A 21,447-nucleotide genomic window follows, 5' to 3' on the forward strand; every position below is an offset into this window, starting at 1 on the left:
TTCTATATTTATTGATTTCTTAGTTTGTTATCTACTATAAAGATCAAGCCTAATTTTGGACACAAAAAGAAGAAAAATATAAGTTTTTATTATTGAAATTTAGCTAAGATTTGGATTTAGTATTCTAAATACAAATGAACACACCGGTAAAAGTTGCCTATTAGTACAAAGTTTAGCATGAACTTTTAAATTCATACAACTGTTAGAACTCTCAAAAGTGATAGAACCCTAGAATAAAATATGATTTTATATCATTAAAGTAAAAAGTGTTTCAAGTGTTAAAAAATTTAGTCCATGTTTGGTATTGCTGTGAGAATATGTTATGCAATTGCATACCATCGGTAGTAAAATTGTGGGGGATATGGAACTTCTTTATCCTAATAAAAAAAAATTTGCAACAAACAGGTTTCGTTTCTGTGGAACAATTTGTATATTTAGCACTGCTTCTCTACATGAATAAATAAATATAGAATTTAACAGAACCGATTTCCTTTCGTCCAGCAAGTAGAAAGAAACACAAAAAAAAGGAAAAAACAAAAACAAAACAAGGATTATAAGATGAAGTAACGGCCAAAATCTGTGAAAACTTTAGAATCTGAAAAAAGATCCCAGAATGGAGGTAACATTCAGTAAGCTTTACCTAACCACTAGCCAAGAGGGGAGCATTTAACTAAAACGGAGGGATAAAACTGAACCAAAGTGTTCTCTTCCTCCCTCCCCAGCAAAAAATAAAAGAAAAGAAAAAGAGACCAAATCTGCTACTCGCATTTGATCGACCGATAGATGTGACGGACGAAGAACAGGGCTGCACGGAAGCCTACAGTTCCAAGCATCAGAAAGAAGCCATAGCAGATGCAAGCCATGTACCCAAAAAAGAAAGAAGTTTGCATGAAGCCCGTCATATCCGAGCGTGCGTAATAATAGTACAGGCAGTAACCATAGATGAAAAGACCAGTTGAGCCACCACATAGAAAAGATCTGAAATGATATTAGGCATTCGATTCAGGTAAGAGGTAAGTAGGGTGAATCATTATGATCTTCAAGTCTATGATAAGAGAATGGCAGAAAATGAAATAGATGAAAATGGCTTAAAAAGAAACAGATTGAATAATATTTTACAAAACTATGTGGCCAAATGATGTACTGTCTACTTAAGTGTATGTGTGAATGAGAAGAAAATGTGAACCAGTGAATGAGTGCAAGGAATAACATTAGGGAGATGAGAGGAGGTGTCCAAGTAAGAAAATTTGTGTACCTCCACCACCATTCATGATCTTCAGCAGTTAGCTGAAAGTAAGTCAAAGCCACGGTAATGAAAGCAGTAACTATCAAAAGGATGATGAAGACGATAAATAGAATACTGTAAATTGTGTATATTTTGTGACCCCAGACACTAGCAAATATGTAGTAAAGCTCAATGTATATAGCACTGAATGGGAGAAACCCTGCCATTGCCATCTGAGGAACAGTACTTCTGTACCAAGGTAACTGAGGAATCTCTCTAGGATACTTTGTGGTGCGACATGGAGCTTGAAATTCAATCCGACTATTTTTTCCTGCTATACCACCCAAAACAAGCAATGGTGACGTTACTAATGTCCATATGAGAACTATCACCACAATTGTGCCAAAGGGAAGTGCAGCAGTTGCGTTGTAAACTATAGCGACAGTGTTAAGGAAGCAGAATGTGGCAAAAAGAGGTCCACAGAAGAGGCAACCCGTCAGCAACAGATTCCTCACCTTCCAAATAGAAGGGAAAAGAAGTTACTAGATCATTCTATAGCAATTTAGTTTTATGCTCGTAAATTACACTTTTGTGAAAAACAGAATTATCTCCACATACCCAGTTTGATCCTTCAAGTTGGCAATAGAACGAGGATGCTGTATATCCTGCAATCCCAGACGTGAGTGCGTATATGACCACCAGGGCAGTAAACAAAGCTCCTCGGTTGTACGGATAAAACACACCAACTAGTGCCAACATAAATATGAAAACTGTACTGAAAAATGAAAATAATAGGAGAAGATATGAGTCTCACACTCGTAGGTGTAATGTAACATGAAGTTTAGACGAATGAGGATAAGCTTCTTACAGAGTAAACAACTGGGTGCCAGAACCAAGGGCCGCCGCAAACAATGACTTGTACTTGGGGAATCGAAAGACATCGCCATGGATGTATTTCCAGCCCGTCTCTTCTTGATCATCAGCTGCTTCCTCGTCTTGTGCATACCTGAAGTTACGGAATTTAAGCAACGGATTAGCAAATGTTGGAAGGTTGAAAATATTTACTTGGTAGACTAACTCATAAATCTTACTTCATAAAGTCATTCTTCAAGACACGCATCAGAATAGTGGCAAGAAAACCGGTCAAAAGAAGGACCGTTACACAAGAGTTAATAATTGAAAACCAATGAATTTCCAAGTGATGTGGTAATGAAGAAGACTGCGAGTACTTATCCATCCTCTTCTCAAAGGGAGTATCTGTTTCCCTCCACTTCACAGTATACATGAACTCAACATCAACATCCTTGTCCTCAGTCAGATCCACCACAGAATGAGGATCCATTCGAGCACTAATTTCAATCACACGATCTCTATTGTAGGAAATATCAAATTGGATGTGCTTGAACAGGAAATATTTATATTCACTTGGATCATCCCTGCCTTCCCTATCAACCTTTCCAATAAAACCCCAGATAGGCAAATCATCATAATACATCTGAAAGTAATAATCTTTCTTCACTGCAGCTCGAAACTGAGCAACTTCCTTCTTTGATAACTTGCTTTTACAAGCAACTTCGGTATCTTTCTCTCTTTTAAAGTCAAGCTTGTAGGGAGCACTAACAAGGCGGTCTCCATTCAACACCTCACCAAGAGCTTCCTTTTTCTCTTTTACATCACCTGACATTATCACATGATATTTATGAACTGAACCTAAACAAATATTAACAGGTGCAGCAATCATACACACGCCGTTTAAAATGAGACTGAGATAGAAGGAAGCTATTCATTAGTAATGACAAAGTTTTCTTCAATCAAATTATAACGATTTCTATGTCAAGAACAAAGAAGATGGGCAAACCAAATGCTTAAAAAGATATCTATGGAGTAAGTTTTCTTTGTCATTTTCCTGGAAAATGATGTGATAGAAAAGTCCAATAAAATAAACAGTAAGAGAAAGCAACTGGAACATTAGGCAGACGCAATGGATCAAGATTCGAGAATGTAATCACACAAGGAGAGGAGAAAACCTGGTGAGCAGAAAGGCAGATCAAAGTAGCGGTAGGTTTCACTGGAATGACACAGAAAAACCAAGATCAGCGAAATTAACACAAAAAACACAAACAACCAGACAAAAATTGGCTAAATAATTATAAATTCCAACGGGATAATAATAATAACAACGACAACAATAATTATAATAAACAACCAATCTAATCTAATCTAATCTAATCTAATGAAAACACTCCAAACCGAATCATCAACCGCCAATGGCCGCATTTCATTTTCCCAAATCCAAATAATTTCAGGTGCTACGTTAAAGACACCCATTTCAATTCAACAAAAACGAAAAAAAAGATTGAAATACAGGCCACGATGCAATCAAAAGAAAATGAAAGCACATGAACGAATGCGCAGCAAGAATAAAAAAGATGGGTTACAGAAAGAAGAAATGGTCAGATTGAATTATGGATCGAAATTAGAAGAAAATAAAAAAGAATTACCTGGGATTGTGAAATGGGCCGACCTTATTAGCGTAAAGAGGAACAGAGTCGCCTTCGCTGTAGCGGTGATTGGAGGCATCGGGTGCGACCTGAATGGCAGAGATTGCGATCCAGAAAAGGGTGAAGATCAGAGAGTTCTTCATGCTCCAATCAGGAAATCTCCGGGAAGATGAAGCTGGAGTGAACGAAGGAATTGGGATAAATAGAGAAAGAAAAGAAATGGGAAGGAAGAGAAGGAAGAGAAGGGTTCTTAATGTTTCTTATTTCCACCGTCTAGTTTGTGTTTCGGTTTGAGAGAGATTGTGTGTGTTGGGACCCACAGAAAATCGATAGAAAGCCAAGTCGGACGCCCACGTGGCACCTTTTAAAGGTATAATTGGAAAACTTTTGTCGGTCACGTTCCCTTCCAATTTGGATATATATATATATATTTTTCTATTTATTTCAAATTTGTCTCAATTGGAGTTCATGTTTTGGGAACTCTGGATTATACCTATGAAATTATTTGAACAAACGGGTGGGTACCAATTAATGTTATATCATTTCTCTTTTCTTTTATACTTTTGTTCCACTAACATGTCTTCTTGCCTATTTGCACATCATCTACAACCATGCTCTATCTCTTTTCCTTCACTCTATATAATTATCTTATATTGTTTCCTTCTAAACATAATTCATCATCATCCTTGCTTTAAAAAGTTATTCAATCTCATGTTGACTTCAGATATACTTCTTCTAAATATATGTTTCTTGGCTTTCTATTATTATGCTTCACATTCTATAATTTTTTTTTTCTTTTACTTCATATAATTACAGTATTTATATAAATTTAGAACTTTATCCCATATACATAGACATTAATAGATTCATAAATTTTCCTTTTTATTTTATAGTGCTATGTTTTTCTTAGAAGCTAGACTATAAATTGCATTTTGATTTGTTGTTTATTTTAAGTAAACTGTATTGTTTGCAAGTTTTGAGAAATGAGGTTTAGAGTTTACTTTTAAATCATGCAATGTAGATTTTGCACAAGCGACACTTTTGGTTAAGTTGGTCAAAATTATATTTAATTATAACCATCTTCTTCTTAAATTTAAATTTTATTTTAAATTTGCGTGTACTTACTTACAAAAAGTTTGAAAAGAGAAAAAATAAAATAAAAATAGATAAAAAAAAATAGTAAATTTGATTATAAACCTCTAAATCCATCGTCCTTAAAGTGGAAAAAAAAAAACCTACAAAAGCATTCAAACAATCAGTCTCTTCTCTGTGGTTTTGTTGGTATCTAAATTTCTTGAACCTCAAAAGCAAAGTGTTTCTCCACTCTCAGTGAATTTGTTGCATGTATAGAAAAAAAAACTATGTAAAGTATATATGAGAGGACATACGTTGTTCAAAAGATAGAGATAATTACTTGTTTGAGAAGGAAAATAAACATTGGGACTTGGGAACAGAGGTGTTGCTATTAACCCTCTTTTTTCTTAGAAAAATACCTACAACCAAATTTCTACCCCAACAGATATTAAGAAGAAGGCAAAAAAAAAAAAAAGTTTTAAAACATTAAAAATGAAAAAGAAAAATTGAAAAAGAAAAATTGAAAAAGAACAAAGAAAAGAAAAGAGTAGAGGAGATAGGTGATGGAAAATTGAAGGTTGCAGTTAGTTTTTTATAGAGAAATTTAGACAAATGGGAGACTCATGTATAATTTCAATATTTCTATTTATTAAAGAAAAACGTTTTTTATAGATTAATTTTCATAAATGTAATAAAAATACCAAAATATTTACGGTTAGGCTAAAAAAACGAAAAATCTGAAAAGGCAGTAAAATATTTTCATACATTCTATATTGGAGTACTTGCAAAAATGGCAAAAGATGTTATAATAATTAAGTCTAGCACACATATTTTATTATTTGCAAAAATGACAAAAAAAAGTCTAGTCCATGCATATAAAAACATAGTTTTGATTATTTTTGTTATATTTGCAAAATCACAACCCTTAAAAACATTTTTGCAAAATAACTAAACTAATTTGCCACCCAATACAAATTTCGTTCGATATTTGCTCCTATTTTTTCTTAACTAACATCTACTTGTTGTAAGGTAACCAGGACGTTGAATGAGAACTAAGAACACAAATTGAAAGATTGAGATTGAAAGTTATTGATGAGACAAAATACACCTAGCCCTTAGATTTAGTTTAGTTTACTTTAGACTAACAACTTACTCATTGATTCATCATCCATATCCATATTGCATCTCTTGCAAACAATGAACTATTTCTTAGCCGGCTACATCCAGAGAAACTAGAGTGTCGTCTTACAATTCAAAATTAATATAAATTTTATGTTTAGATGAAACATCTTAAACATGCAAATTAATAAGCATTAAAATTTAGGCTAAAAACTACGTCGATCAAACAAATTGGAATTGCTTAATTGAATAATCTTTAGGCCTAAGGTAGATAGACGAATGCCATTAGATTGAAATTGCCGAATCAATGAAAAATTCTAACTTAGCTTTCGTTATCATGCATTCTTTACCTAACAATTATGTGTTAGAATTAGACTTTTAACAATTGATTAAATTAGAAATGTTCATTAAACTCGTCACCCCGAACGAGATGGAGAATCTCTCAATAGACGGAGAATGAGGGAGGGAGTGGAGAAATTTTTTTCCCCCAGTTGGCCACACAAGGGCAAGGACTGAGAATACATTCTCCGATCCTGTCTCTGACCCTAGCCCCACTTCCAACAAAAATATAGTTAAATATAAATATATAATTATAATTATAATCAAATATTTATTAATTTATTTAGTAACATGTAAAAGAGTTAAAATATATATATATATATATTATATATATATATATATATTGATATTCTTCCTTTCTTTCTTTTCTCCATTCTATTCTGTTTCTTTATTTTTTTTCCTCATTCCATTTCTATGTTGTGAACCTTTCTTAAAAGATGTGTATATGTTGTGGGTTGACTTTCCATTTGTAAACTTTTCTTAAAAAAAGCATGTTATGTTTTAAAATGACGTAATTGGAGGCTTTGTTAAAATACTTATGGATTGATCTTTGATATTTTTGTACGAATTTTTGAATTTTATGGATGAATTTCTAAATGTATCTTTCAAATAATTGAATTTTTTATTTTTATAAACAATGAGAATTTGACATTTTAATTGTTTTAATTAAGAAAATTGATAATATTATATTGAAAATAAAACAACATTAGACATTTCAAGTAGATGAGAATTGAATAATGTGATTAAATTTAAGAAAAAACAGGGAATATTTTTCGCGGAGAACACGATCCCTGCAAAATCCCACAGAAAATACCTGCCACATTCCCTTGAGAAAATTGGTGGAGATGGGGATGGGATAGGGAGGCGGGGATGGGAAGGGGGAGTGACATCCCCGACCCTGCCCGCCCCATGGACATCTCTAGATTAAATATAATTAACTATAATTGTCAATATTTCTAAATACATTCAATCATAGGAATAACTTCAAGGAAAGAACTCAATTATTCAATAAGTTCACTAGAGATAAATATTCAAAACTTCGTAAGAGTTCAAATCAAAAGATGAATATAAAATTCCGAATACCTTGGCTACAATACAAGATGGAATGTGAGAAAATCTTTAATCCTAAGGTTTAAGAGTGTATCTTAAGAATGTCGAAAAGTGTGTGTAAAGTTGTATAACCCAAGGGCCGGTGGCTGAGGGTTTTTACAAAATATATATATATATATATATATATATATATATATATAACTACTCTATGCCACCTATTTTTATGTTACACATATATATTCGTTCTAAAATACTAATATTAGTAATAATGACTAACTTTTTATTTATTTATTTTAAAAAAATATCTCATTTTTATCGTTTTAAGAAATAAAAACAAATCAATTTATTTTAAATAAATTATTTAGTTTTAAATAAAATATTTATAAAAAAACTTATTTCTACCCATCTTAGGAAAAAAATAAATTAATAAAATATTTGATTTATTTATATTATTTTTTTAAAAAAATCAAATTTAAACAAAAAAACTTTTAATATCCATTTAATTTATTAATTAATTTTTCACACAATCTCAAAATATTTCATTTAATTTAATTAATTTATTTAAGAAAAATGAAATTTCCTTTATTAATATAATATCAAAATTTGATTTTATTCTTTTTATTTTTTCTAATTTATGGTAAACCTCGTATTTATAAATAGGACGTTTATCATTTGAAAAAGGGGAGAGTTTCTTAAATAAAGAATTCTTTGGGGAGAAAATTTTCTTACAACAATAATTTTTAGAAAAAATTTGTTAGAGAAAAGTTCTTTTAGGGAATCTCTACGAATTGGAAGAAAAGTTTTGGTAAAAGGTAAGTTTTTTTTTATTCATTTTATTATGTTACTATCTTTGACTTTTTTTTTTGTTTCTATTTAGTAAATCAATCTCGTGTTGAAATAGACTTTGTTGGAGATTGCATGTGGTAGAGATTTACGATCTGCACCTTATCGATGAGTAAATTTTCTTTGAGATTTGAACTTTTTTTTCTCTATTCTTTTTTCTTTAAAGATAGTGAGAAAGAAAAAGAATTATATAAGATTTTTTTGTTGACTTTTTTTTACTTCTACTTTTATTTAAAAAAACCTTAATCTTTTCTTCTCCCTAAAAAAAATATAAAGAGTGAAAAAGACATAAGATTTTAAGAAAAATCTTGATATTTATTTTCTTCTCTTTAAAAGTATAGAGAAGAATAATGAGCAATACAAAACTATGTCATTATTATTAAATATATATATAGGATTGTTATTGTATTTATATTTATATTTTTATTGTTTTCATTTTATTATTACTATACTTATTATTGTTATTGATAATATTTATATATTACTATTTATTCTTTTTTATTTATTTTAATTATTATTACTATTACTTAAATATATATAAAACTTATTATTATTAATTTTGTGTATCATTACTTTATTTATAATAATAATTATTAGTAGTATTAGCATGGGTCCTCTATTTTTTTCTTTAAAAAATTCATTTTCTTTTTTCTTTTCTTTTTTATTTCTTCCTTTATTTTATTTATTTTTGTTTACCGTTTCTATTATATATATATATATATAATTTTTCACTTATTTTCGTTGCATGCATAATAAATTATTATTATGTAATATTAAATTTATGAACATTTTTTTTACTTTGTAATATTACTATGATATTTTATATCAATTATTTAATTTTTCTTCTTCTTGCATCATATTTATCTTTACATTTATCATTCTAACAAAATTTTGACGATGGAATGAGAAATATCTTGGAGTCAGTTATTTCTAAATTCTTGAGGTGAGAGAATCGATTTTTTGGAGTCTAAGATCGATTCTCAATATTTTTTTCTAAAGAATAAAATTTTATTGTACTTGTGTAATATGTTTAATTTCATTGTGTAATATGTTTAATTTCATTGTGCATTATTTTCTATTGACCTAATTTTGAAGTTTTTCTTAAGTTTTCTTTTTTAGCCGTTTAGAAACTTTTACTTTAAAACAATTCTTTTTAAAAATTTTAAAAAAGTTTAAAATATAAATCTATATCTCATAAGTTTTCCTAATCAACTTTTTTAATAACACACTTCTGTTTTGCTAAAAAAAATCCTATGATGAAATCTAGAAAATTTGGAAGTTCAGTTTCCTAGAATTTTTAAGATGAGGGATCACATCTTGGACTTCCAAAGAAAAAAAATCACTGCTTGAGATTTTTATTCCAAGACTAGCCTATGAAAAAAAATCACTGCTAAATTGGAAGGGTCACGTTCCCTTCCAATTTAGTTGATCACAAGAAAAAACTAAATTTAATCGCTGCTTTAAAAAAAAATCTTTATTCCAAGACTAGCCTATGATAGATTTTGAGAAATTGTAACAATTTCTCATTTTCTTAAAGTGAGAAACTTTCCTTCAATATATAGTCTAATTAATGGAATATTATTCTACTTATTTTATGATATCACTGTTTCAAATATTAGAGCAAAGAGGGATAAAATAAGACATAAGTTTTAAAATAAATTAAAAAATATTTTCAATTCAAGATTTGAAATTTGGCCACCGTTTTTTCTAAATGGGTGTTGTGGGGTGCTAATACATTTCTCACACACAAATGACTCTCGAACTCAACTCTATTTTTTGCAGACCATTTTTTAAAAAAATTGTTTATTTTATTTCGCTGTCCAATCACACTGTAAAAAAGATTGGTGACGACTCCTATTTTCTTTTAAAACTAACTCTTTTGAAGACGTCGGCCGCTCCGCGTCGTCTCGGACACGTAGCGACAACGGCCAACTTCAATAGGGCAGGGCCACAGTGCCCAATGCTTGCGAGCACATATTCCTCGTTTCAAGTTCATAGTGCCACAACGCCATACGGCATCACCATGATGTTGTGCCATATGGTTGAAAATTAAGGGACCCTTTTCTAGTCTAACTGCAACTCGTCTAGGGCCACAACACCGTGACCTAAATGCTCCACACGGTGATTCGCTTCATTTACACTCTAAACCTCCAAATTGTGCTTGTTCATTATTGAAATGAATATTAAGACCAAGAATGACTTGAATTAAGTTCGATACCAACAAAATCATGGAATAGAGGCGTATTATAATAAAACGATCCTGATTTAAGCAAAATAAGACAACGTATTTTGAACATTATCAGTTTTTAGTGATCTTTTGAGGAGAGGGTAAATAATTTGATTTTTTTATTATTGTTTTTTTTTTCATTAAAAAACCACAAATTTTGAACCTGTTCTTTGGAATATTAGAAAGTAACAATATATAGAAAAGCTAAAACCCATAGGGATTTTTTCTCTCTCTCTTTATGAGGAATTTATCCACTCCAGTTGGCGTAGGATTTGTTCGACTACAGTTTGGGATTCTTTTTCTTTTCTTCCTTTCAAACACCTTTTATGAAAACTTTATCCCACTACTTGAATTAAAAATAAGCTTAAATAGTACAAATGATTTAGACAATTTTATTTTTTGGTTCGCTTGGATTAGAAATTTGTGGTTTTCATCCTTTCAAACATAAAACATGAATTAATATTCTCATCCTTGTCATGTAAGAAAAATGATAAAATCGACTAAAAGTAGAAAAGTTTTCGATTTTATTGAAACATTATTACGTTTCTATTAGTTTTTCTAGTGACATGGATGAAATCTAAACTTTTACTATATTTTGAAAATATTTTGATTCATTTTGCTACATTTGAAAACATTCGTAAAAATAAAAAATAATAAGCATCAATAGACTAATAATGTGAATGTGTTGATGTCATAAATGTGATACATATATATATGACGACCTAGACGTTTTGTTTACGTTTTGGTTGAGTCCGACAAAGGAATCAATTTAGACATGGAGAGAGTAAGCTAAGAATTTATACTTAGTACTGTATGAAACAATGTCACATAATTTCCACAACTTTAGTCACATCCACATCAAAAGAATTAAGCATAGAAGGCGAGAGTAGGGTATGTGTATAAAAGGGGATAGATATATTATATATGATAATTGGATTGAGCCAAAGTAATGGTGTCTCCACTAACATTAGTGTTGATTGGTCGTACAGGAAATGGAAAAAGTGCAACTGGAAACAGTATTCTTGGAACAAGAGCATTCAAATCAAGGACAAGTTCTTCTGGTGTTACTAAATCTTCTGAGTTGCAATCTTGTGTTAGAAAAAATGGTCAGGTCATAAATGTTATTGACACCCCCGGTAAGTAAGTATGTTAATTTAATACTTTAGGTTATGTCTTTGTAATTTGTATGCACCAAAAGTTCATTCAACCCATGTTCTATGAATCTTTCTTTGTATTTAAGTTTTCTTGTCTCTCGTTGGAGAACATTGTTGAGACGCTCCAATGGCAATTCTCCACTATTTTCCTTATCCCTGTCTAAAATATTAACTAATTTACACCTTGATTAATTGTTAACTAAAGAGATTTGTGTGTTTTTATTTTTAATGCTTTTATTTGAAAGGTCAGTGTTAATAACTATTTTATTCATTCAAGTAGTTTTAGTTGGAGAGAGAAATACAATTTGTATAACCACCCTCGGTTGACCTACTTGTAAAAAAGGAGACATGATCTCAATATTTATTTACGAGTTTCTTTGACACCCCAATTCAGACAAGTTGTCGTGTGAGATTAGTTAAGTTTAATTTTCATCTTATAAATGAAATAAAAAACATTTTTAAACATAACATAACAAAACTAAAATATCTACAAAATATAGCAAAATTTTAGAATGTCATTGATAATAGACATTGGTACAAGACTTCTATTAATATCTATGAGTTATATTTTAATAGAAGAAATCACAATAGGAAACCTGAAAGAAAGAGAAACAAATCAATTGTTCTAGTGTTGTGAGTTTGCAATCTCGAGCTTCAATCTAGCTCTTCCTAAATTCTCTTTAATCCAAGTTATTGCTGTTTACTTCTCTAATTTAGTTGGAAAAAGTATTTATATTTATATTAACAGACTAGTTATTGTCGAGAGAGAATGTTCATAATCGCACCAACGTTACAAAAACAAATGTAAGCATGTCTATTATTTATATTAGATTTATAATGTTATGAAATTTTTGTATTTATTTCTTTTGTATTAATTTAGTAATTTTTTTACCATATAATGAAAATATGGGAAATCTAAACATTGTGGATATTTTCATTGAACTTGGCTGTAAGTTTATGTACAGTATAAAGCGTTAAAACACTTTAATTTGGATGAAATAATTCCAAAATTTAATAACAATAATGAAAAAACTAAACAACAGCCAAGAGAATAATAACAGCCACATTAAATGTACGTTATCACATAAGCATAATATTCTATATATATTTAAATAGATGGTAATATGTTATGTTGTAATTGAATGGTGATTTGAATGATCTAAAGGGATATATGTATGCAGGATTGTTCGATTCAAGTGTTGGATCAGAATACATTGCAAGAGAAATAGTCAAATGTGTGGATTTAGTGAAAGAAGGTATTCATGCAATTATCTTAGTTTTCTCAGTGAGAACTCGATTTTCAGAAGAAGAAATAGCCACCGTTCGAACCCTTCAAACTTTGTTTGGAACAAAAATTGTAGACTTTGTCATTGTTCTTTTCACTGGAGGTGACGAACTCGAAGACAACGATGAAACATTGGAAGATTACTTAGGTAGAGAATGCCCTGTGGGGTTGAAAGATATCATAGCCGCTAGCAAGAACCGCTGCTTGGTTTTCAATAACAAAACCAAGAATGAAACAAAAAAGATTGAGCAAGTGGAGAAACTTATAGAGATGGTGCATGGAGTTGTACAACAAAATGGCGGAAAAGCCTACACTCATGGCTTGTTTTCTAACATCAAGTTTGAGACCAAGTTGCAAGATGTGAAAACCAAGCTTGAACAACAATTGGAGTTTGAAATACAAGCAAGACTTAAAGCAGAACAGAAAGCACAAGAAATTCAACAGCAATCTACTGATCAAATTCGAGTCCTCAACGATCGTCTACGCATCGCACTTGAAAGGCCACCTATGACACCACCACCACCACCGCCTCCACAAACTATACATCATGCCCACAGGAGAAAATCAAGAGGTTGTGTTATTGTCTGACTCTATTGCATGCATGCACTCTCAATAAATATGTACCTAAGTGATTAGTATATTAGATATATACTAAATAAAAATGTGAAAGACTGCAAAGAAAGAAACTTACTTGATACTATAAAATATATATTTGAAAATTGTCATGTGACAGTATAGTTTGATTAATTATATTGTTAATTAATTAAAAAATTATGTTAGAAGTTTTGGTTGAATATCTCAATTATCTTTCAAAAGTTCCTCGAATTTAGAATTATGTTGACTTTGTTAAGGATTAAAAACATGATCTGTTTGATGATTAGCAACTAAAAAAAGATCCGTAAAAGACAAATATGAAATCTAAATATAAAATTTAAAAGAATAAAAAATGCTCCAAATTTGTTTATGATTTTTTTTTTGTTGAATCCATAAAATGATGAAGTGTATAGGTTGTACGAAAAGTAATTAACTTGAGGTTAAGACTTGAAAACAATATCTTTTCATAGAAACATAATTGTTCCTAACCTCTTCAAACCAAGTTAAGAATTATGGTATTAAACAAATTCATAGTTTGGTTATTAGTTTCTCTTCAAAATTATTATTTTGAGAAAACAAATATAATTTCTCTTTTTAGCTAATCCAATATATTGGGTATATTTATATATATGAAAATATATTTTCATATTAGAAGAGATACTAAAATCACCAGAGTCGCATCCTTTTCTCTAAATATCTTTTTTGTGTTGAAAGGTTTTGGAGTCCCACGCCAATCATTTTGGAGTGGATAATTGATCACCCTACTTTTTAAAAAATAGGAAAGATAAAAATGATCTATTTTTCTAAAGATATGTTGAAACTGTTGAGTTTAGGGAATGTATTAATACCCATACAACCACTTGTTTGAAAACATTTGATTTTTGTTATCTAATTTTTTTTTTTATTAAAGATGATCTTTATTTTTTTGTTAATTTTCATAAATATAATGTAACAAAACATCAAAATATTTACGACGTGTGTAACAAAAACAAAAAGCCTATTAAGCCGGTAAAATATTTTCATAAATTTCACATTTGCACTTGATATTGCAGACGATTCGTCGGTCCTCTTTCTTCTTATTCTTTGTTATTTACTCATCTTCTCTTCCAGATTCCTTCCGCTCTTCTTCTAGATTTTCTTTCTTTCTTCATCTTCTATTTCTTTCTTCCAACTCCTTTTCTAGAATATCAAGATCGTTTAAATATCACTTTGATATGATCTAAAAGATCACTTACCAAGTCAACACAATCGTTTAGTATAGTCAACATGATCGTTTAGATTTGAAGCCCTTTTTTCATCATTTAAAAATAACTATACTATCATGTGGATATAATATAAACGATTGCTAACTATAGTCAACACGATCGTTTAACCTGATCAACATGATCGTTTAGATTTGACACATTTTTCTCATCCTTAAAATTACATGATCGTGTTGATACTACTTATACAACAGTGTATCATTTTCACGATCATGTATACACGATCGCGTATCATGATCGTTTAGAAGAAGAACTACACACGCGTGTGGTTGATTAAAAAAATTAAATTTAATGACACAAAATTTGCATCGTAAAGAGTTTCATAGAAACTTGTTCGATGAAACTTAGAACTGCAAATCTACTTTGATGCGCATTGTTCTAACCAACTTAGAATTAAACCTATTGAATGTTAGACGCATAGAAATTAAACATTCTACCTAAAGATCTCTTGAACTTGATGCAATTGAAAAATTCAATATTGCATGTTTAATTGTATTGGATTAGAACAATGAGAACCTTGGGGACATTTTAGTTATCTTAAGTAATTAAATTGGTTAGGTGAAAGTTGCATATAGATAAAGTAATGATAGTTTGATGAATGAATTCTTAGGATAAGAGATCATCACAACCCAACCTAGATTCTTTTGAGATAAATTTTTCTTAGTCAATCAACTTGGACTCAACCCCCATCCCCCACTTCATTTACTGTGGTTGGAAACTAGTTTATTTGAGAGTCAGTTGTGTGTCACTTCACTTGAGTTCCCTCTTAGACTTGTTACTAAGACTAGTACTTGGTGTGCGTGATTTGGTAAAATTAATTGGCATGGGTTTGGGTGACAAAATTCGTCTTGACCAGCACTACAAAAAAAAAAGTTTGTGTTCATTAATTAACCATTACAAGTAAGTTGATCATTCACAAGTGTTCATAATTTTAGCCTAGTCAAATTATCATTTTATCTTTGTAATTACCTCTTATTGATCCTTACATATCATTGATCTTCTAATAAACAATCTATTATTTATGGTCCAACCATAGCAAAATTCCCCTTAGTCTAGTGAGAGGGAGGGGTCCCATTGTTCAAAACTTAAGGAAACACTCGTCTACTTTTCCTAACAATGGAAATTATTGAATTTCATTTGGTGTAGTTATGTTTCCAACTCTCTATTCAATTTCGTCCCAAAGTGGTAGATTTATTGAGTTAGCAACTTAGGTCATATTCTCACCCAAAGGACGGTCGCCCATAGATAGGAGTCCACAACTCATGCACAACGAAAATCGAGTTACATATGGTTATTGTTTTGAAATATCAATCTTTTCAATCAACAGTGTTAAAAAAGGAGAGACTATATATTTCGTGGTTCGATCTTATACAAATTCTTTGGTATTGGATACCTTCACTTGCATGTATTTACATGAATGATTTGGAACAGATTGTTTACTAACATTTACAAAATAGGTTGTATCCATAATATTGTTAGAATAAGATACTCATACCTTATCCATATACTATAGATCTTTTGGAATATGACTTGATGATGATTACTTATATGTTTCTCTGTACTTTTCAAGTTACATATGATACTTTTGAAGCTTATAGTTTATTGGATTGAGTTACACACCCATCATAAAATAGAATAAATAATACTTTATTAATAGTTAAGCTTTGTTTATACAAACCACGAGTTTTATACAATTGTCACACTTAACAAACTATAAGAAACTAACTTATCAAAACAATGGTTTAAACACATGATCCTAAAAAATGAAGGTAAAGATGCGTGAGTGTGAAGGGTGGAACCTAGTCCTTTGGAACATTGGAAAGTTACAATATAGAAAGTTGAAATCCCCTTTTTGTTATAGTAATTGTTCGATTATGATGGGAATGTTGGATCGGTACGGCAACCCTAGAGGGGTGAATAGGGTTTAAATAAACTTTTTGACAAATAAAAGTAAAATCAACTAATTAGATATTTTTTTAATTTAAATAAAGAACTTTGTAAACTTTGTTAAATAACAAGATTGATAAAAAGATATGAATGGAAGTATGCAATCAAACTCAACCAATAAGAATATGTAGCTAAAATTAAATTAAAAAATAATTAGAAAAGAGTTAGAGAAGAAGACACCGTAATTTTATAGTGGTTCGGTTAAACTCAACCTACATCCACTTTTTCAAGCACCTCTTGGGATTTTCATTGAAAATCTTCTTTTGACTCTTTCCACAGATTTGAGCAGAACCAATTCTTGCTCCTTTTTCGGATTCAAGAGTAAACCCGATCCTTTCCACGGGTTAGGATCCAACTGTTACAATATCTCGAAGTTTTTAAATCACACAAAAGAAAACTCTCTAAAAGAGTGAGTATACAATTTGAAGCTCACAAATTTAATCCTCACAATACAATAGGAAGCTCTCAAGAATAAGATGAAAAGAATAAAAATTGGAAGCTTTAGAGAGAATAACAATGTTAGTTTTTGCTTTTTTTTAGGATTGTAAAGATTAATTTAATGATCTTGTGTTATTTAAAATTTGGGAAAAGTGAAGTATTTAAAAAGAGATGAAAGATAAATTCAAAATCATTTTTGGTCATTAGATATAAGTAAAAGAAAAATGAATGGTTGAGATTTAAACTTAATTAGCCGTTAAACACAATACAAATAATAATATAATAATATGTCTTTTCAAAATACTTTGTTTAAAAAGAAACCAATAAAGCAACTTCGCCATCTTTTAAAAAAACTAGCTGTCAGACACAAGAAAAAATAATAATATTAAATTCATTTTCTTTTTAAATTCATTTTCTTTGTAAAAGCCAGTAAAACATAACCAAAAGCCACATTTGTTACTCCTCCATTGCTCCAAGTGGCTTTCTCTAATTGGTTCAAATAGAATGCTTGGTCGCCACATCATCATCTCGGATATTTTTTCGTTAAGCTTCTTTTTGCAATATTTTCTTCATTTGAACTTTGATTTGGGTGATTCAAGAGGCGTTGGAATAACTTTTCCAAACTCTACTATATGGTCTATTCAAATTAATAAAATTGTCAATAAAAAAATCAGATTTGTTATCATCAAAACATAAATTAATTGAATAATTAAAATAAATTAATTTGAGATTAAGGGTCAAAAAGTCAACAGGAAATTTTCTCTCTATTCATATATATATCCACTCCACTTGGATAGAGGACTTGTTCGACTACAGTAGGATTCTTTATCTTTTCTTTAGTTTCTTTGGAAAGATTTTTGTTTGAAAAGTAAGTTTAGTGCGGTACTATTACAAAATCAACAATTAAATAATATAAAAGACGTAAAAATTGATAAATATGTTGATGTCACTCACGTGATATACATATATGACCTCAACATTTTGATTAATGTTGAAATGGTTGAGTCCAGCAAAGGAATCAATTTGGACAAGAATAAGCTATAAGAATTTATGCTGCTTGTGTAAGGATTTATGTTGCATAATTTTCCACAACTTTAATCACATCCACATCAAAAGCAAAGCATTTATATGGTTATAGAAGAGGATAGAAAAATTGTCTTATAATTATATGGTAATTGGATTGAGCCAAAAATCATATTCAAACAAAATGGTGTCTCCTCTTACATTCGTGTTGATTGGTCCTACAGGAAATGGAAAAAGTGCAACCGGAAATAGTATTCTCGGAAGAAAGGCATTCATATCTAGGACGAGTTCTTTCTGGCATTACTAAATCTTCTGAATTACAATCATATGTTAGAAAAAATGGCCGAACTATAAATGTTATTGACACTCCCGGTAAGTATTTAATTAATTAAACTTTTCAATTTTATGTTTCTTCATTTTAATTTTCAACATAAATTACAAAACTACACTGTTGAAATATAATGTTAGTTATGATTACATTCTCATGTTTTCGAATGTATAAATTGTCTCTTAATTAACTTGTGTAAGCATTAAATTTGGCCAAAAGTTATAATAGTGGTAGAAATTGAATGCACATGATCAAAGCATACTAGCCCTAATTTTATAGGATCGTTTAAGATTTAGTTCATTTTTGTTTGTGTACTCTCAAACTATTCACTTTTGATTATCATGTACTTCAAAAATTGACCCGATTTTGGTCAAAGTGATTTTGGTCAAATGTTCAATCTCACGTCTATTAAAAAAATGTATGTTTGAAAGTACAATAACCAGAATCTCACGTCTATTAAAAAAATGTATGTTTGAAAGTACAATAACCAGAATTAATGAAAGCATAAAATAGTCATGATCAGTCATTAAATGGGTGAGGATAAAATTAATGTAAGAAAAATGAAAAATAAAAATAATTGATATTTCAGATCAAATTTTAATCACATATGACTGATAAAATCTATTTTTATTATCGTTACTTATTTCGTCCTGTGAATGTTCTATAATTATTTTTATATTTTAATGAATTTTAAATACTTTTTATATTACATAATTAAATTATATTTAAACAATAAAAGTAAGAAAAAATAACACAAGAAATTAATAAAAATCAAGAAATGATCATAAAAACAAGTTTCAGTTTATTCTTTTTCAAAAAACAAAAAACGAGAATAACATCAAAACATAGTCTTATTTCTTGTTTTAAACGAAAAAAAAGGAAAAAATTATAAAATTGTAAACAATAACGTTACCAAACATATTCTAAAAAATTATTTTGAAACTAATTTATATATAGGTTATTTTAAAATTAATTTTTATATAAGTTTATATATAGGTTATTTTAAAATTAATTTTTATATAAGTTGGTAGAGTGGTGCATAGAATTTCTCATACAAATGCAAAGGAGAGATTAATCATTAATTAAACACACAAAATTAACTTTTCCAACAAGTTAGTATTTAATTTGCAATTTATCCTAAATCAACTTAATTATTCTACAAAACCCACTTTCTTTAAAAATCAACAAATGCATGATTTTTTTTCTTCAAAATATGATTTTTAATTTAATAACTTGAAAAGTATTCCCAAATACATCCCAACTTTTCTTTCAAAAATTCTAGGAAGGGAGGCAGAAGTATAGGACATGCATATATTTAGCCATAATTAAAAAAAAATTGTAACTGATGTTGCTAAAGTCGTTATATGTGGCAATGTGAATTAATGTGACGTGTAGGATTCTTCGACTCAAACATCCGATCAGAATATATTGCAAGAGAAATCACTAAATGTGTGGATTTGGTGAAAGAAGGTATTCATGCTGTTATCTTAGTTTTTTCAGTGAGAACTCGATTTTCAGAAGAGGAAACAGCTACCATTCGAACCTTTCAAACTTTGTTTGGAACAAAAATTGTGGACTTTGTTATTGTTCTCTTCACCGGAGGTGACGAACTCAAAGATAAAGATGAAACATTGGAAGATTACTTGGGTCGAGAATGCCCTGTTGGGTTGAAAGATATCATAGCCGCAAGCAAGAACCGCTACTTGGTTTTCAATAACAAAACCTAGAATGAAACAATAAAGATTGAACAAGTGAAGAAACTTATAGAGATGGTGAATGGAGTTAGACATCAAAATGGAGGTAAAGCCTACACTCATGGTCTATTTTCTAGTATCAAGTTTGAGACCAAGTTGCAAGATGTGAAAACCAAGCTTGAACAACTATTGGAGCCTGAGAGACAAGCTAGATTGAAAGCAGAAGAGAGAACACAAGAAATTCAAAAAAAATCCACAAAAGAAATCCGAGTCCTCAACGATCGTCTACGCGTTGCTCTTGAAAGGCCACCGCGGCCAGCACAACAACCACCACCTCCACCTCCCAGAGGCGGCAAAGGCGGAGGCGGAGGCTCTTGTTTTATTCTATAGCTTTATTGTACAAGTGATTAATATACACTAAATAAATTGTGAAAGACTTGTAGGAAGAAAAAACAGTTTATTCTGATCATCTCATGTATATGAAATAGTTTTAACTTTTGTCCTTATTGCATGTATTATGGTAAATTGCAACATGGAAAATTGGGGAATTATGTTAATAATTAACAATTGAAAATTTTGTCTCCCCTTTCCAAGAATATCTTAGTTATGACATAATAAGAATAAACTACGTTTCATACACAACCTTTAGATAAAGTTAACTAAACAAATACAATATCTAATAATGATGATCAAAGATCAAGAAGAAAAAACAACACAACTTTGTTCAATTTCTTTAGGATTTTAAAGTTGATCTAAACACTGCATTTTAAATATACAATAATAAAAATATAGCAAAAAGTTTGAGACAAAAAAAATTCATTCAAATTCAATTTGTGCTCAATTTGAACCATGTGAATTAAATAAAATGACACAACTTTTGATCATCTTTCGACTGCAACACATAAAATAAATAGGTACATGATACATTGAGGATGTGGTGAATCTGAATTTTAGATTTATTGTGCTTTTAGAATCAACATAAATATGGCTGGAAGCCTAGAAAATTTCAATAGTTATTCACTATAGATTGAAAACTTTGCTTGGATGAATATAATCAAACATTACATTCCATTCTTCTATATGTTCAAATGTTTGAACATATGATTGTCTTATGATTATCATTGGTACGAGAATACATATCTGCATGCAATATTTCAAAACTACATTTTATATATTTTAAAGGTTAAATCATATATATAAAAAATGTCTTTATGGACTTTGTAGTTTATATAAAAAATACCTCTAAACTTTAAAAAGTTTCAAATATTTCTTTAAACATCAAAAAATTATTCAAAAAATAATTTTATTCTTAGATTCTTTTTTAACAAATAAAACAATAATTAG

The 21,447-nt window shown here is 29.9% G+C and overlaps 2 protein-coding genes and 1 pseudogene across 2 annotated transcripts; 2 read left to right on the top strand and 1 right to left on the bottom strand.

Annotated features, from left to right (window-relative positions):
- Positions 1–415: 415 nt before the first annotated feature.
- On the bottom strand, positions 416–3,991 carry LOC101211204 (transmembrane 9 superfamily member 2). Its single transcript, XM_011656225.2, has 7 exons — positions 3,727–3,991; positions 3,253–3,293; positions 2,317–2,902; positions 2,094–2,231; positions 1,844–2,000; positions 1,256–1,740; positions 416–978 (listed from the first exon to the last, which is right to left on the bottom strand). Exons 1-7 carry the CDS (start codon positions 3,867–3,869, stop codon positions 759–761), a joined length of 1,770 nt encoding a protein of 589 aa, XP_011654527.1. The 5' UTR covers positions 3,870–3,991; the 3' UTR covers positions 416–758.
- A 7,301-nt stretch (positions 3,992–11,292) lies between these two features.
- LOC101209233 (immune-associated nucleotide-binding protein 9) lies at positions 11,293–13,542 on the top strand. Its single transcript, XM_011656226.2, has 2 exons — positions 11,293–11,514; positions 12,714–13,542. Exons 1-2 carry the CDS (start codon positions 11,328–11,330, stop codon positions 13,403–13,405), a joined length of 879 nt encoding a protein of 292 aa, XP_011654528.1. The 5' UTR covers positions 11,293–11,327; the 3' UTR covers positions 13,406–13,542.
- Positions 13,543–18,172: 4,630 nt separating this feature from the next.
- Positions 18,173–20,609, top strand: LOC101211456 (annotated as a pseudogene).
- The last annotated feature ends 838 nt before the right edge of the window (positions 20,610–21,447 follow it).

The sequence above is a fragment of the Cucumis sativus genome, chromosome 5 (genome assembly GCF_000004075.3).
Source record: "Cucumis sativus cultivar 9930 chromosome 5, Cucumber_9930_V3, whole genome shotgun sequence".
Lineage (NCBI taxonomy): Eukaryota > Viridiplantae > Streptophyta > Magnoliopsida > Cucurbitales > Cucurbitaceae > Cucumis > Cucumis sativus.

Bases quoted from the DNA above. Each gene is read 5' to 3' on its own strand.
- LOC101211204 (XM_011656225.2), bottom strand. From the start codon at position 3,869: ATGAAGAACTCTCTGATCTTCACCCTTTTCTGGATCGCAATCTCTGCC. The intron at 2,232-2,316 runs GTAAGATTTATG...CCGTAACTTCAG, and splicing joins TTGAAGAATGACTTTATGAA to GTATGCACAAGACGAGGAAG. The intron at 1,741-1,843 runs GTATGTGGAGAT...TCTATTTGGAAG, and splicing joins AACTTGAAGGATCAAACTGG to GTGAGGAATCTGTTGCTGAC.
- LOC101209233 (XM_011656226.2), top strand. From the start codon at position 11,328: ATGGTGTCTCCACTAACATTAGTGTTGATTGGTCGTACAGGAAATGGA. The intron at 11,515-12,713 runs GTAAGTAAGTAT...ATATGTATGCAG, and splicing joins AAATGTTATTGACACCCCCG to GATTGTTCGATTCAAGTGTT.